Here is a 17,230-nt window from a genome sequence, read left to right on the forward strand (position 1 = left end):
GATTCAAAGTTTTAATAAAATATTCTACAACCAGTTCACAAACACTATATTTTTATAGCCTTTATATATTTATATTCTACAGATAAAAATTTTAAGTTGTCAAGCAGTGGCGCAGCCCAAAAATATGGTGGGAGAATTTTAATCAAAAAATGTTCTTTTTTTTGGGTTGACAAATATTTTTTTTGGTTGACAAAGGGTGGTCGTGACCCCCTAAACTCCCCCTGGGTGCGCCACTGGTGTCAAGTAATTTAACTAAAACATTAACAAACACCTTTTAAAACAAAACCCACCTTTCAGTTTCAATCCAGGTTGGAATATTTTCTCTTGCGTGTTTCCTACCATCCTTATCAACCACTGCATCTGCCATTATTAATCCAAGGAAGTATTCCCACTCCTGCGGTAAATTGTATATTAAATAAATTACAAATACTCATACTTCTGTGGCGGGGAAATGTCAGTTGATATAATATGGGTCTTTGGTTTCACACACATCTAGTGCATTTATGAGTTACCATGTATTTTTATGAATGTTTTTTAGGTATGACTGACAGTTTAAAAGTACATATCGTCTGGGTTGAAGCAATCTTCGTTAAGAGTCCGGCTCAAGAAATTTTGATCTGTTTTATACACAACTAGTGTACTTATAATTTACTCTATATTTTTGTATGTATGGCTGACAGTTTTAACAGTACATTAGTCCCGTTTTGGGTTGGAGTAATATTCGTTAAGAGCCTAGCTCAAGAAATTTTGTTCTGTTTCATACATATCTAGTGTACGGTACATACGTGCCCTGGGTTGAAACAAAGTTCATTAAGAGTCTATCTCTAGAAAAGACACCTAAAGTCTATAATAATATTTCAAAATGAACCAACAATATGTTTGACCTGGTCTTTGAAAAACTCTGGTTTCGTTCCTCTAGCAAGATGCAAGGCAAACATGAGTCTGTCTGCTTTGAATAAAGATTGTGCAACTTGTTCATATACCAGCCATTGTACTTGGCTACTGAGGGATCTAATTCTTTCTTCTGTGCTGCTAAAATTCTGGAAAATGAATTGAAATAGTAAGAATTAAAGTGAAATGAACCAACTTTGGCCTATATTTCAAGTTATTATGCCATTTGTGCTTTTCTGTGAGACTTTAACCAAAAAGGGTGGAAACCTAAATGTTTTTCTTAACATAAAATAAATTTTATTCATTTCTTTGAATAAGATACTGAATGTTGAACTAATTTATGCTAATTAAAAGAATAGAATTGGCATCAAAACAACAGTCATTTTAACACATTATGAATATCAAAACTGTCTGAGAAAAGGTCTCACCGTTTTAACATTCAGAGACTTTTGAAAGAGTCTTAAGAACGAAGCAAGGCTGAATCTGTACATGTTGTTAATCTTTGATAAATCGCTTATCACAAAATATAAAGTACTTCCACATTCTGCTAGTGATAGGTAAGCATTTCGCTCCTGGAAGAAAACAATATGTTAGAATAAATATATAAATATATGTATTATATATATTAGGTTCTTAATACTGTGAGTAACATTCACAAAGGGCAAAAAAAATGTCCAATGAGATAGGACTATACATGTTTTTTTGTTAAAATAAGTGGGTTTGTAGGTATTATCTAAGGGGCATGTCATAAAAAGTTTAAGAATCTCTGAGGTGCCGAGTTATAAAATGGCTGCATTTTAAACAGTAAAAGAAAACTGAAAGATAAAATCTGTAGCATGACAATGTAATGTTTTTTTTCCAAATAAATGTTCAGAACATAAGATTGGTAGTAATTCAGTTAACTTAAAGGGTTTTGTAATAAACTTCTAGACTTTTCATGTGAATTTTAAAAGTTGCACAATAAATAAAGTGTGATTTTACACTTTAGCCATGTACATTGCAAATCTACAACATAACAGGCTTTACACACCCTAAACATATGAGTTCTTAAAGTTATAAACATTCAATAGAACCTCCACATGATCTTGAGTTCCAAACCAGTTTAAACCAGTTCTTACCTGATCCAGGGAAGCTTCCATTTGTTGTGACTCACTTAGTGACTTAGTAATATCAAGACTGCTTGCTTTGGTTTGGTTTAAACTTTGAAGTAATTCTTTGTTGTCAAGAATGTTGCCTTCGGCCTTTGCTAGTTGCTGTATAGATGTATGAAAGAATGAATGTAATTTATTTATCCTTGCATAACACGGCAACTTCAGAAAATATAAATTATGTTTTTTTCACACACCTATGCGCTCATGCGTTACTACTTTAATTAGCTAAAATCATATTACTTGACAAGATTTATGGTAAAAAGTTGTCTAAAATCTTAACTAAATGCCTGTAATTTAAAAAAATAGCTACTTTTTAGGTATTTTTTTAATTAGCCAAATTATTTTAGGAAAATAAGGTTTTAGGAAAAAGTTAATGTTTATCACCTCAAGCAAGCTTTCTTCTAACTTGGCAAGTTCAATTTTTAGTTTTTCTTCTTTCTGAAGCAACTCAGTTTTCCTTTCTTCAAGTTCAGGCTTCTCATGTTGTATAGTGATCGCTAGCAACTATAAAAATTACAATAAATTTTAAATTAAATTTTTTTATTTTTTTTTATCAAATTTACAAACTAAAACAAAACAAAAAATACAGTTTTCTTTATAGTAATGTCTTTTTAAGAGTTTAAAAAGAACAAACAAATAAAACTTATAAATTTTTAAACTCTTTGCTGTAATTGCTCACTTTCAATTCTACAATTTTTGTACCTGTCCTTTCAATCCTGCTCTTGTGGTGGTGAAGTCAACTTCTGATATGATGCTAGCTGCATCAGGAGGTATGTCTGGATGCGGGTTCCTAGTGGTCATGAAGAGTCTAAACTCCTCATTGTAATCAACTGTCTTCTCACCAAGTTGTACCACATATCGAGGACCTGCAACAGTTATACTGCTTAGTGCATGGCAACTTATTTAGAACTTCGCCAGTTCCGTAATTTGCAGCACTGTGACGTAACATAGAGTTTAAGGTATACTTTCGACGTAATTACATTTTGAGTTGATTTTTTAAGGTCCACCGATCTGCGAAATTTGTTTTTAAATTTTACTGGTCCGCAAGCTAAAAAGGTTGAGAAACACTGGAACTTTAGTGCATGGTTTACTAAACAGTGTGCTGTATGGCATACTAGTGCAACATACTGAGGCTTTAGTGCGCCATGAAATATTTTAAGTCTCACAGACTAATGCTCCAGGCTTACAGACTCAAAAGTGAAATAATAATTTATAAGCTAAGCACATAAAAGTTTAAAGTAAGAGTTTATAAAAAGTTGGTGTGTCGAATCCTATTTGAACAGAGACTGACGATGCCATTTAGGGATAATAGATATCTTAGGGATAATAGGTATCTCAGGGGTAATATATATCTTTTTTATTATACAATTGGTTGGACTTGATATTTATCTGTTAAATTTTCTAAGCACCAGATCCTTACAGAAGTATGTGTTAAAGTTAAGATCAAAAAAGTAAAGATTATGAACCTGCCCCCTACTAATAATAAAAACCTAGCAGCTCTGCCATGGTTCAAATATATTAAATTGCATCATTTTATCACTTATTTAATTGCCATATTTACCTAAACTGACAAGGTCTCCACGTAGTAGGGGGTACAACACAGGCTCAATATGGTCCATCTCTTGTATAATAAGCGTCTTTCCAAACCTCACAGCTAACTCAAGAGTGGTGGCAAAGTTGGCATCCTAAAGCAGAATATGTTACTCTGATGATGTCTATATGTCCGATAAACATTGGTAAAAAAAATTGTTTGCCAGAAAAGCTCATTACCTATATATTACATTATGCTTAGCAAACACAACTTTTTTTAAATCTGGTGTTCATTTTAAACAAGTTAAGCTGTTTTTTATATATATATATATTTTTTATTGGTTAATATTATTTTTTTTTAGTTTTTGCACACTGGCTATTCATGATACATAGATACCACATATACCTGTTGGTTGACGACTTCAAGACGAGATTCTTTCAGATGTTGTTTTAACCACTCGGTGGCTCTAGAGGACGGATCGACCAAAAATGGGCGCAGACCGCTCTGTGTTGCATGTTTGGTTTTTAAATTCACATACATGTAAGAAGTGAATATATTGTAATATAAAGTCTGTTATTGTATATTAGTGTTGTTGAAGCTGTTATTTCAGGTGTAAATAGGTTTTCACCTAGCATCTTATTTATATTAATAACTAAAACTAAAAAGCATTACAGTTATGTTATTTGTGGAGCAAAAAGTTAGAATTTGACCACATACAGTACAGAAAAATAGTATGTCTATATTTAAATAAAACACATCACATTTACAGAAAACAAGACCTATGGAACATATGGCATATTAATTGTAGATCAGAGAGTTATGGTTTTGGCATACAAATGCAAAATCTGTACATAAATGCATTATTTTTTTATGTACATGCAACACACCACGAAAAATAAGACATAAAAATTACACCATGTAGATACACAGATATGTTTTGCAAGACAAAATGCATAAGCAGTATAAATATGCATGATGACTAAATGTAAATACAACACTCTAGTTTTACAGAAACACAAAACATATCAATTTGCAATAGGCAAGCTAAAACGATAGCATAGATAATACCAAAGTACTATACCACATTACAGGTCAATCATGGATAAGAAAATATTAAAACCAATGCAAAAAAAATTAGAAACACCGCTTTGAAATAATTTATGTATTGAAATATATGTTGCTGATATTTATGCTAGAGTTGGCCCCTTACCCAAATACCCACAAAAAATACATGTTAGTCCAATTATTGCTTCACAAAACATGAATTAGAAGTTAGCAAATTATGCCATGACATAATGAACATTACATACAAGCATTAAGCTGGACTTGATTTATTCTTACCTTAAATTCTGACAGCTAAACAAAGAAATGCATGAAAAACATCATTTAGTATAGATTTTACTTATATAGCTATAATTTCTGACAGCCATTAAAAGAAGTATACCAGTTTAAAAAGTTGGTATTTAACAGAACTCTTTTATCTAATTTAAATACAAATATATATTATTAGTAACAAATATATTAATTCACCCCAAACAAGTTATTTTAGTTAAAAACACCAGCACACCACACAAATAAATTAGTAACAAGTAAAATATAACTCATATAAAACAAATATGACCACAAACTCCTAGCATATTTTAAACTAGTGTTTCTCAATCTTTAATGGTTTATGACCATTTTAGATGTCACTAAACACATGTTTGCCGATAAATTATAAGAAAGACCATTCTATTCTATATGGGTGAGGTCATGGGTCCTAGGATTTAGGCCAGGATTGGCCCATTACCCAAACACCCTATAAAAGGTAGTCCAACATAGTTATGATTTTAAATTATTTAACAGTTTACAGCAACAAATGGTTTTAAAATAAAACCATAAGCACAGGTCAGCGGGTAACCCCTAAGTAGCCTTTTGTGGGAACTGGGATAGTTGAGAAATTGATGTTTTAATGCAGCACAAAACACTCACTTGTAATATGATCAAAGCATTTTCCATTGAAAGATCATCAGAGGGTAAACCTTCAGATTTCCACTGCAGTTGTTCGCTTTCAGTGCTCAAAAATCGCCGGAAATCAAAACCTTCGAAACAAAGTGACCTTTTTCACCAAATCCATTTTTTAAACTAAAATAACATTTTTACAGATCTTCCATGGGTACCAACATAATGACCCTACCAGACGTTAAATCCTGTCGCTTCACCAAAGGTAGGCAACAAGGGCCTTTTATGGGAGATTTTCATTTGTCATCTCATCTAAGGTTAAATTGTTTTAGATCTTACTTGGAAGATTAATGAGCTCCATCCAAGATTGCAACATCTCTCTTCTAACATCCTCTGGAGCAGAAGGAAGATAAGTGATAAACGCTGCAGCTAGTTGCGCACACGCTGGAAGACTTTCCAGCTCACTTGACAGAGAGTTAACCTGATTGTATGATAGCTTATGTATTAGTGTGCCCAGTGGTACAGCCAGAAAAAAAAATAACTGAGGGGTTTAATTAAAAATTTTCAGCAATTTTTTTTAAATATTATTTTTTTTTGGTTTAAAAGGGGGTTGCGACCGCTAAACCCCCCTGGCTGCGCCATTAAGCGTTCCATTAATACAATATGTGCATAATCCATATGCTGTTGCTGTCAAGCATATTATTACACCTAATATAGATTTCTTTGGCATTTCATTATATTGTGTGATATTACCCTGATAAACTATATTGAAATAATGATAACTTCTACATTTATTGCAGTTTTGTGTGGTCACAGATATACATGTACACGTTTTTATATGTAAATAGTCACTACAAGCTGTGAACAAAACTGCAAAACATAATCACTCTAATAACTTATCATAGTTATATAGAGTGTTGTGGGGTAAGATGGGACACCTTAAGCACATAATATATAATTATTCTGATCGTGTTTTAAACAATTAACAAAGGTCTATGGCAGTCGCGAGGATGCGGCTTTGAAATTTCTTTGTTTACCACCAAATGGGACGTGAATTTAGAATGAAAAGGTCTCCCATCTTCCCCCACCCTACTATATCAAATTATAAAGATTTCTCTAAAAATCCCATCTACTCCTATACCTGGTCATTCCATCTCTGGTGTTCACTCCCTAACTTTCCAACTAAAGTTTCAGCAGCAGAAATTGTCTCATTTGCTTTTTCCACCTCCAGACGTAGCTGTGCAGCCTCAGTTGTTCGTTTCTCAAACTTATTTCTTAACTCAAGTACACGGCCGTCTAAATCATCCAACGCTTTACCAAGTTTCGTGACACGAGACTCTGCCTTTTCCAAGTTCCTATATTTTAAATAAAGAATATCATTGTTTATCTTCTAGTGGCGGGGGAACGACAGTTGTTTTAACATAGGTGTTCTGTTTTCATACACCTCATGTTTTTGGCTGTCATTTTGAAAAAGGATTGAAGATATAGGCAGTCTTTACAATACAAGTGTCCTGTTTCATACACCCCATGCCTATTTATGTCAGCTTGGAAAACTCATTAGTGACCACTAAGTTAAAAGCATTAATTATCATTAGGTGACTTCTCTTGGACAAATTAGACATATCTTATAATTAATATATTTTAAGATCAATACCAAGTGTTTAAATGTTTGCAGAAATATGTAATATCAAAGAAAACAAGTAAAAAGTCATTAGAAAATAAATTGTTTTGTAAAAGTTTAACAAAAATCAACTAAAAATTACAAAATACATATTTACAACTAAAATTTGACCCATAAAATTAAAACTTAATTAAAATTAAAAAAAAAAATTAAAATTTAACTGACCTTTGCAGTTTATTTTGTTCTTTTTCCAAAGGTTCAATTTTTTCAAGTACTTCGGAATATTTAACATTGGCTTTAACCCATTCTGCTAACGGTGCTGCAGCATTGCTTGCTCTTTGGGCATTTTTCGGCTCAAATGATCGAGAATTAGATTCCAGGAGTTCTTGTACTGAAGTGCGTATATCGGGTGATATGCGACGTGCCTCAAAGTTGATAATGTCTTCCTTGATGCCACGCTTGGCCAGAAAACTAAGGATTTGAAATACATTGGGATAAGTTGGGTAATTTTAAATACGAAAACTAAATGTATGTGCTTTTTTACTCGGATACACCTTGTTCAAAAATGTTTTATAGCAACAATGTAAAAAAATGTGCTCTTTTACTGGGCTACACCTTGTTCACATGTTACACATTGCATATACTATACATTATGCAGGCAATACAGAAACTGCAGACATAGTATACACTGTGTAATATACACATTTGTAACAAATAAATGTTTAAATGTACAAACAACATACCCTTAACAGACTGAAAACTAACACATGAAATTAATACACATTAATTAAACTAAACAAATAGCACAAACTACACACATTACACAAATTGCTCAAACTACACAAATGCACAAGTTGCACAAACAACACATAAATAGCACAAATTGCACAAACTAAACAAATAGCACAAGTTGCACACATTACACAAATTGCTCAAACTACACAAATGCACAAGTTGCACAAACAACACATAAATAGCACAAATTGCACAAAAAACACACATCTCACCTTTTCATGCTGACCCATGTTGTATCAAAAATCCCCATAAGCCTCAACACTCCTTCCAATATATCCCTAATAACATCAGGGGGCATACGCAGAGCACGAATCTCAGATAAAGTCTTAGGGTTTATGTTTCCAACTGCTTTCTGAGCAGCATTTATCAATGGTTGGACCTATAGGCAAAAAATTGGTTAAATAGAAAAAAAAACATATATATTAAGGTGGGGGAAGATGGGACACCTTTAGCACATAATATTTAAATATCCTGATCGTGTTTTAAACAATTAACAACGGTCCATGGAAGTTGTGAGGATACAGTTTTAAATTCCTTTAATTTTTTTTTTACAACCAAATGGGACAAAAAATAGAATGAGTAGCTGTCCCATCTTCCCCCACTCTACTATATATATATTAAAAATACATTAAAAAGAGAAACAGTTATATTAAAAATTATTTTAAAGAGAAAAACAGTTACATTAAAATTATTTTTTACCAAACAGTTTATTTTTCCTCAAATTTGTAAACTATAATTACAAAACCTAATCTTTTATTTTCTGGAACCAGCCAACAAATTGACTTTAAAAAAAAGAGTTTATAAAACCAAATACCTCTGAAAGTTCAATGTCGATTGCCTTTTTTCTTTTATCAATATTAATTCTTTCTTCTGCTGCTTTCTGTTTCAATCCTTCCATTTCGTTCTTCTGTGTGCTGGCATCCTGTTTTGTTTATGCAAGACTTGTATCAGGGGTTTGCCACAAATGCCACCGCATATAACCACGTAATTTATAAAAACTTGGAAGTGAGTGGCATTTTGCCGCTAATTTTAGACTAAATAAAACACTTGAGGGACATAAACATATTGTTCTGTATAATTTTCTGCAAAGTTAATTTAAAAAATATGCGAAAAAAAAGTTTTACTAGACAAAAAGTGAAAAAATGTAAAAAAAAATTAATATTAGAAACAAACAAAAATTATTTTTAAAACAGCAAAACATGATCATAGCATAACAGTTATAGTTGCTTACCTGCATTGCTACAGTGATTTCTTTCAAAGCAGTATCAGCCTCACTCTGTTTCTGGACAAGCAAAGAGCTTTGTTCTGCTGCTTTCTGCTTCAAACTATCGACCAATGACGTGGCTTCGTTTAACTTCGACAAACCAGCCTAGAAAATATAAAAAAATCGTAAAAATTTCGCCGGCAGTTTTTTGTTTTATACATGCCCTACCAGAACCACTACATGTGTTAGCATTTGTTTTTAATACGTCACAAAACACTTACTTTTGAATTATTAATGTATATACACTATTGATACATTATTTTTACACTAATGTTGATAAGCAATGTGCTACAGAGAGCATTCTATATGAGTTAGGTCCTATAGCAATTTAAGTCAGAGTTGGCATATTACCTCAACACCCAGTGCATTGTTATCAAAGGAACAAAATGTGTTACGAAGTGTATAAAACAAAAAAACCTGTGTTTAACGACTGTTTCCGACCACGCGAAGATAATGTTGAAAGTTACATACAATTTATGTTATGTTACACTTAATTGCTCAAACCCAGGGGTTACTTAACAGTAGTTGCTCAAACCCAGTGGTTACTTGAGGGTTGTCCAAATTTTCACTAAAACAGAAAACCAATTCCATACAGAAAAATAACCAAAAAACGAACCTGTAAATGTCCTTGTTTCATCATAAGGTTGTCTCGCTTTGATTTAAAAACACTTTGGTAAGTCCTCAAAAATGTCATGTATCTGCGTGGTGTGGCATCTTGGTCGCGGCGCTTGGCACAAGACTGGTGGATCTTGACAAAGTTATGACACAACTGCTTTGCTATGCTGCTGTTGTCTGCTGGCAGTTGCTTGCTTAAGAGCATTTCTGGAACCTTAAAAATATAGGACAAATTTTAGAAATCTGATTAAACTGTTTTTGTAAAATATAGTAAAAAATGTGTTTACAAAAAAAGAATAAATAATATTAAGTTTTGGATTTTTTAAAAGTGTTTGACCTGGCCTATAATTCTGAATGAATGTAACTTGCTTTATCCTTGCGTTGCCGGAAAACGCAGTGGTTATAACCTGGGTGTTCTGTTCCATACATTTCGTGTCAGCTTACGCGTTATCAAGTACGTTACATTATGAGTGATTTTTTTTAAAGGTATTTTTTTTATTTTTATTTTATTTTTTTAAATTCGGATAGTAAATTGCTACAAGGCAAATGAAGCAGTTTTTTTTTTTTAAATATACAAGTTTTTATCCAGAAGATAAGTCATTGAAAACTAAATTATAATATCTTATAAAAGAAATTTCAAAAATCTAAAAAAAATCTTGATATATTTATAAACAATATATTGACATAAAAAGCAAAAAAATAAACATACATGTCTCATGCTGTGTTTATCCCAATGGTCCATCCATTGCACTTGGCATAACTTATACAAAGCTGGGTTGCTCTCACAGTTAATAGTGAAGTGTTCATGCGCACAATCCATTATCAATGCAACATGCAAGTTGCTCATTATCTCTGTGAAAATATTGGAATTAGGGCTTGAAATTCACGGTAGCATTTGGCAAAAACTAAAGAATTAAAAGGATGTCTATGTCTGTGGCAAATATAAAAAAGTAGAATTTATTTGATGCTTGATTTTTTAATAATTAATAATTGGTTGTCATATTGAAACTAACTTTTAAAAGAGTTAAAATTTAATTAAAAATTCCATAACTTTTGTATTTTTTGGTATACTTTTTTAACTGTACTTTTGTAAGTTTTAATTCATATTTTTGCATTTTTACTTAGTTTTTTTACACCTTATCACTTTTTTCAGACATGAAAAAAGACATATATATATAGTAGGGTGGGGGAAGATGGGAAACCTTTTCGTTTAGTTTTCTTTTTTCATTTGGTAGTAAACAAAGACCATTCAATGAATTATAAAACCGTATCTTCACAACTTCCACAGACCGTTATTAACTGTTTAAAAACGAACAGGCTATTTGGATATTATGTGTTAAAGGTGTCCCAACCTCCCCCTCTCTACTATATATAAAAAAACAAACATACTTTTTGCGAAGTATGAATACAGAGGACCCCTGTGGCCTGCATCACTTGCTTCATCCCTGAGAGGAGCAAGAAGGGGATCAAGCTCCTCTGCATTGTAGAGTCCGGGGATCTCTCCTGCAGAGAGGAGACTATTTATCAACTCGAGGAAAGATGGATGCACGAGCTGAAAGTCCTCCAAGAGCAAAACAACCTGAAACATTTTGAAAAATATGTTTTTTAAAAGATGACAATTATTTTAAGTTTTGTAAGTTAGTTACAGCATTAATTTTCCTGGGTTTTTATACCCTGTCATTAAATTGTGGGTGATTTGATTAAAATATTATCATTTTTCTTACAAACTGAAATTTCTTTTTTCAATTATTCAAAAAAATTCTCATAATTTTTCCACTTTAATTTTAAAAAATGGTAAATTCTTAAATTTTTTTTTTAAAAATTAAAAATATTTCAATTGAAATTTTTAAACCAATTTTTTTTCACCTGTTCCCCTTCTATCCCAGCTTGTTGCATAACGGTTTTTAAATCGATTTTAAACTGTTTCAAACCATACGAGCGTGAAACCTTGGGCGTGACAAGGGCCATTCTGTGCATGTTTGCGCACACAGCGACCGCAGTGCGCCGGCCGACACCTGTGCGCCCAGCGAGCAACAAACTGCCACCAGGGGCGGATATGACACGGTCCACACGCGCCATGTATTCCAACACCTAGTAAATGGGTATGGTAAATTTATATATTTTAATTGCAAGAAACAGTATTTAAAAAAAAAAAAATTATTAAAAAAAAAATTAAAAATCTAAAAATTTAGATTACTATTTTGTTATTTAAACTTGTCAATACTGATTTTAACTTTTTTTCAGTTCTTTATTTTTCAAATAATTTTTATTTAATTTAGATAGTAAAAAGACCCGAAAAAGACAGCCAAAGCATAAATGATTCACATTAGTTTTTGGTTGCAAAAATCCAACTTACTTCTTGGAAAACTAAAATATCAATTTCCCTGACTTCCCTACTGTACGCTCCAACCGCTTTGTTGATAACTCCTTCCAAATCAGAAGCAGATAAATGTCCCAAAGTTTTTCCATGGATTGGTAGCATGCCTTCAACTGTAAAAATTGCTTAAGTTAGTGAAATCAAAATTTAACACATAATTGTTTTAATTTAACTGTTCAACAGATAGAATAGTTTTGACACCGGTGTTTATATAATTTTTATTTTAAATATATACATATCCTTAATTCATTGGTTCGAGCACTAATCTAATAATAAGATAATACTAATTTAATTTCATAACTGGATGTTGCTGCTGTTGTGGGAATGTGTGTTCTTGGGCAAAACACAATAATTTCTTCAATTCAGTGGTAATCAGTAGGTTGCCCAAATTGTCAGTTGCACTTGCACTGGTAAACTTTGTGGGGATAAGTAAGTGAATTCATTTATTTGTTTGATTATTATTCTTTGTGGTGACAATATTTAAAGGTAACTGTTTATTTAAACTTAAACTTTCAAGTGCTGAGTACTGAGAATTAGACCAGAACAAACAGTTAATAATTAATTGAGTTATATAAAAAGGCCAATTAAACTGAAAGTATCCATATTGATATAAAGCAGATTAGGTGAAAAGAAAACTATTTCAGTATAAAGGCAAAAAGGGAAAACCAATAATAAATAGTTGTTTTTAATGCAATTTTACCATGACATGTTTGTGAAAAGACAGTGGCATGTATGGTCCATGAGAACAAAGTTCATGGCAAATAACATAGTTTGTGGATTTGATTTTTCTGCGACTATTCATTTTATTTATTAAAACCCCACATTGAGTTTCACAAGAAGCCAACTTGAAAAAGAAAGAAGTTATGAAAATAAATATAATTTAATTATATATTTATGCTTGGATAAAGTTCTACCTAACTCTGGTACTTTTGTCAGTTAGCTTTAAATTTAATTTGTTTTGATATCTGTCAAAGGTGTCATATTACACTTTGTGGAAAGTCAAAACAAGGGTAATGGGGCATTGCATTTCAACTAAGCGGGATAAACAAACACATGAGCCCCCTGCAACTCCAAAGCGCCCTGCAATTCCAAAGCCCACTGCAACTCCAGAGCGCCCTGCAATTCCAGAGCCCCCTGCAACTCCAGAGCCCCCTGCAACTCCAGAGCCCCCTGCAATTCCAGAGCCCCCTGCAACTCCAGAGCCCCCTGCAACTCCAGAGCCCCCTGCAACTCCAGAGCCCCCTGCAACTCCAGAGCTCACTATATGTACAAGTAAACCTCAATTTCTTCTATTGTAATGTTCAGAGAAGTAATAATACTTGTAATTATACACCTTTTAGTGGGAATTTGTCCAAATGAGAAATCAACAAAGGGTTCTTATGATAGTGATATACAAAGGCCATCAATAAGCAAACAAGGATATTATACTTTTGATCAAGGAAATTCTATCCACTCCATTAAAAATAATAGCGGAGGTTTTGATGGCAGTTTTAATGCTGCTAAAGATTCACCAGTATATTATTATGAGCAAAAATTAAAGGTAAGCTCCTCTGAACTAGAAAATTATACGAAAAACAGCAATATTTAACTGTTTCACATATGTTCGATGTCCCAATGAGCATGTAGTAGTAGCTCACTAATTCAGTCTTATATTTGTTGCTTAATAATTAACATAAAAGCTAGCTAGAAATTTGTTTGTATGATAAATGGTTTTCAATCGAAGTCTTTCAAATCATGATTAAAATCTCTGTAGTTCTTAATATTATAAAATGGTGTATATATGTTTGATACAACGTATAACATAACATGTATTCCTACTGTAACCAGCATTATGTGTAGTAAAATAAATCTGTTGTTTTATTATAAATCGCAATTACTTAACAAACTAATTATAGCTTACTTTTTAATTTTGTGGAAACTAGTAGAGTAGGGTGGGGGAGGAGGGAACACCTTTAGCACTTAATATCCAAATATCCTGATCGTGTTTTAAACAATTAACAACAGTCTATAGGAGTCATGAGAAAACAGTTTTATAATTCTTTGAATGATCTTTGTTTACTAATAAATGGGACAAGAAAATAGAGTAAAAAGATTTCCCATCTTCCCCCACCCTACTATATAAAAATTAGGTTTCCAGAGGAGATTTTCGACAGTTTATGGCCACCAAGATTTGTAAAATACAGTGCAGGTGGAATTGATTTTAATTTAAAACCATCACAGACTACCTCCGCCCAGCACAGAAGGAGAAATCAACATGGGAAAATAATCAGCAAACCAAACACCTTGCCTCCCTTTCATTCTATTGTAAATGAGGAGAAAAGCAGTTCCACTTCAGAGAAAAGATCCATCATTTTAAAGTCTCAACCAAATTCAATAACAAGTTCTACAGAAAGCATGGATGTATCTCAACTGGATGAAGTCATCTCTAAATTAATAATAAAATCACACAACATCGCAGATAAAAATATTTCAAAAGCCGAGATAAATTTTCAAGAAGAAGATGTTAAAGTTCTTGAAGACAAATTATAAGAACAAACAAAGAAAGAGATATCTTCCAATAAAACCATGAAAGAATGAAAGACAACATGAACAACTATTAGTTGTAGGGTGGGGAGGATGGGACACCTTTTTACTCTATTTTCCCGTCCTATTTGGTAGTAAACAAAAAGCATTTAAAGAATTATAAAACCATATCTTTACGACTCCCATTGACCGTTGTTAATTGTTTAAAACACGATCCAGATATTTTGATATTATGTGCTAAAGAGCTTTTTTGTTTTTGTTAGTAGTAATGCTTTAATTACAAGATGTATAAACTTGTGGTGATACCGTAGCAGGTTGTTTCTCCTTTAGTTTTAAATTAGTTTCCCATACATGTACATAGTCAGTAAATGAACCCAGTTATATGAATACTCTAATGGGTCTATATGGGTGAGGTGTTATGATAAGGCATTGTAGCAGACATAGGTTCTCAGTCAGAGTTTTAATATCAATGACCATACACTTTATTATTTTTTTAGTAATGTATGCAAGTCTATCAGGTCCCCAGGCTTTTTTGAATTGTATCTTTTAACTTAGAGATTTCTTAAATTCTAGTGTTACTCTAATGTAACTCTTGTCTGAAGCTAAAGAAAAGTGGTTACAAAAGTAATTTGCACAAAAATGGTGAATCAAATGCATGGCTGATAACTTTGATACCTCATTAGTGACCACAGGGTTGGTCCTTTACCATTAAATATCTTGCTCAAAGACAAACACACCCATAATAATAGCAGCGTAAAACGGGTACTGTATAGTTATGACATAGCACTCTAATCAGTGTACCATGGCATTAGGTAAATTAAAAACAGTACCTTTGCAACTCAGTATCTGTTTCATTGGTATTTCTAAAAAATTAGTTATATTTCAAATGTTGTTCTCTGTTTAGACAAAAACAAAAAGGGTCAACTTAGTATGTGTTTACTTGATTTTTAAAAAGTACTTTCATTTTAATTGTTGTTCTCTGTTTTGACAACAACAAAAAGGAATTCCACTAATGTTGACTTTGAACTTTAACTTTTAAGTGGTAAATATCCATCAGAAATCATAGTTAATAATTAAACATGTGGTATAAATAAGCTCATTAACCTGAAGGCATCAGTAGTAGCATAAATTAGATAAGTGAAACCATATTGTACAGTAGGATTCAATGAAAAGCCATAAAAAATGTTTTTTAATTTTGGTTTTTAAAAATAAGTAAAAATTAAAAAAAATGCAAATGTTAAGATAATCTAAAATTTTAAGGGAAATGACCTTGAAACATGTAATATTAACTATTACAATAAATTTCTATAGAAAGTCATAGCAAAGCTAAGCTGTTTTGATTTAAAAATGGGTAACGGTTTAATAAAGATACGTAAAGATACATATGACGTTGAAACTCAAACAGAAATCGTGGAAGGTTCAGATCTTAATCAAGATGGTCCTGCATGTAGTCTTTGTAAAGATCATATGAATGTTGTGAACCCTTTCCATAAAAGTAGTGTTCGCTCTCGTGTTAGTGCTACACCAAGTAATAGTAATTATCTGCAAATTATGCCCGATAATCTGCACAGGTCTTATAGCAGTCTAATTGTACAGGGTACTCAAACACATGACATTCTGGCTGGAGAACATAGTCCTTTTAGTCGTTCTACAACGCCACAGTTTTTCCCAACAATAACTACAACCACACCTCTAACCACTAACCCACCACCGCCTTATAATTTTCATGATTTGGTATCCAGCAAAAGTTGTTTAAATTTGGAAAGAACAAACAGTTTTTCCAACGATGAGTGCAAGAAAATAGTAAAAGAAAGCAAACCTGAGAATTTATCTAATATTGAAGTAGAAACCTCATTTCCCTCTACTACAACTCAGTGTGAAGAAAGGTTAATTACAGATGAGAAAAAAGATGAAAAAACTCTTTTATTGCAAACAAAGCTGAAAAAACTCAGTGTGAAGAAAATTCAATTACAAGTTCACCTATACAAAACATTGAAGAAACAAAACTGGATAAAAGCATGCCCTCACAGGAACTAGACCAAAATCAAAGCAATACAAGTGAAGAAAATCCCACCACCAGCAAAGAATATTTTATACAAAAAGAAAATTTAAAACTACTTCCCGATAAAAGCATGGAAAAAGTAAACGACAAAATAAAAGAAAAAAGTGCAAAAATGAACAAATAAATGGCATTTATTTTAACAGGTTGAAAAAAGGAAGTATAGATAAACCCCTGCAAAGTTCTGTCAGTCAAACTTGAATTGTTTAAATATGCTTGAGTGATTATTTTTAATAAATTTACTGTGTGCTCATTACTGTTATTTACCTTTTCAATTGGTGGTTTTAGTTAAACCAACACTGTGTGCTTAACACTGTTATTTACTTTGTTTAATTAGTGGTTTTAACTGCTATAGTTTTGCGGATACCGATTTTTCTTTGCTTTTTTGTTTGTTGCCTAATACTGATTTTTATGGGTTTTCTTGATTTTTTCTGTTGCTTTATTAGTTTTTTTGTTGCTTTT

At 32.3% G+C, this 17,230-nt stretch overlaps 2 protein-coding genes across 3 annotated transcripts in view; one reads left to right on the forward strand and one right to left on the reverse strand.

The window, feature by feature from the left end:
- The window catches only part of LOC149724837 (cytoplasmic dynein 2 heavy chain 1-like), a 58,078-nt gene that overhangs the window by 8,474 nt on the left and 32,374 nt on the right, over window positions 1-17,230 (reverse strand). The window contains exons 49-69 of one of the 2 annotated variants that reach the window (XM_089892306.1): window positions 12,166-12,299; window positions 11,676-11,900; window positions 11,199-11,388; window positions 10,519-10,661; window positions 9,811-10,023; window positions 9,162-9,299; window positions 8,745-8,852; window positions 8,143-8,309; window positions 7,361-7,606; window positions 6,656-6,869; window positions 5,854-5,995; window positions 5,545-5,654; window positions 4,915-4,929; window positions 3,979-4,077; window positions 3,604-3,727; window positions 2,745-2,908; window positions 2,427-2,546; window positions 2,010-2,144; window positions 1,320-1,463; window positions 885-1,040; window positions 291-394 (exon numbers count right to left, since the gene is read on the reverse strand). In XM_089892306.1, coding sequence (XP_089748432.1) covers window positions 291-394; window positions 885-1,040; window positions 1,320-1,463; window positions 2,010-2,144; window positions 2,427-2,546; window positions 2,745-2,908; window positions 3,604-3,727; window positions 3,979-4,077; window positions 4,915-4,929; window positions 5,545-5,654; window positions 5,854-5,995; window positions 6,656-6,869; window positions 7,361-7,606; window positions 8,143-8,309; window positions 8,745-8,852; window positions 9,162-9,299; window positions 9,811-10,023; window positions 10,519-10,661; window positions 11,199-11,388; window positions 11,676-11,900; window positions 12,166-12,299 — 3,091 coding nt within the window. The remainder of the gene's footprint in view (window positions 1-290; window positions 395-884; window positions 1,041-1,319; window positions 1,464-2,009; window positions 2,145-2,426; window positions 2,547-2,744; window positions 2,909-3,603; window positions 3,728-3,978; window positions 4,078-4,914; window positions 4,930-5,544; window positions 5,655-5,853; window positions 5,996-6,655; window positions 6,870-7,360; window positions 7,607-8,142; window positions 8,310-8,744; window positions 8,853-9,161; window positions 9,300-9,810; window positions 10,024-10,518; window positions 10,662-11,198; window positions 11,389-11,675; window positions 11,901-12,165; window positions 12,300-17,230) is intronic. The other variant, XM_089892307.1, reaches the window with a different exon arrangement.
- On the forward strand, window positions 13,048-15,220 carry LOC149724838 (uncharacterized). Its single transcript, XM_089892312.1, has 3 exons — window positions 13,048-13,458; window positions 13,527-13,726; window positions 14,407-15,220. Exons 1-3 carry the CDS (start codon window positions 13,200-13,202, stop codon window positions 14,713-14,715), a joined length of 768 nt encoding a protein of 255 aa, XP_089748438.1. The 5' UTR covers window positions 13,048-13,199; the 3' UTR covers window positions 14,716-15,220.

The sequence above is a fragment of the Ciona robusta genome, chromosome 14 (assembly GCF_009617815.1).
Source record: "Ciona robusta chromosome 14, ASM961781v2".
Taxonomy (NCBI): domain Eukaryota; kingdom Metazoa; phylum Chordata; class Ascidiacea; order Phlebobranchia; family Cionidae; genus Ciona; species Ciona robusta.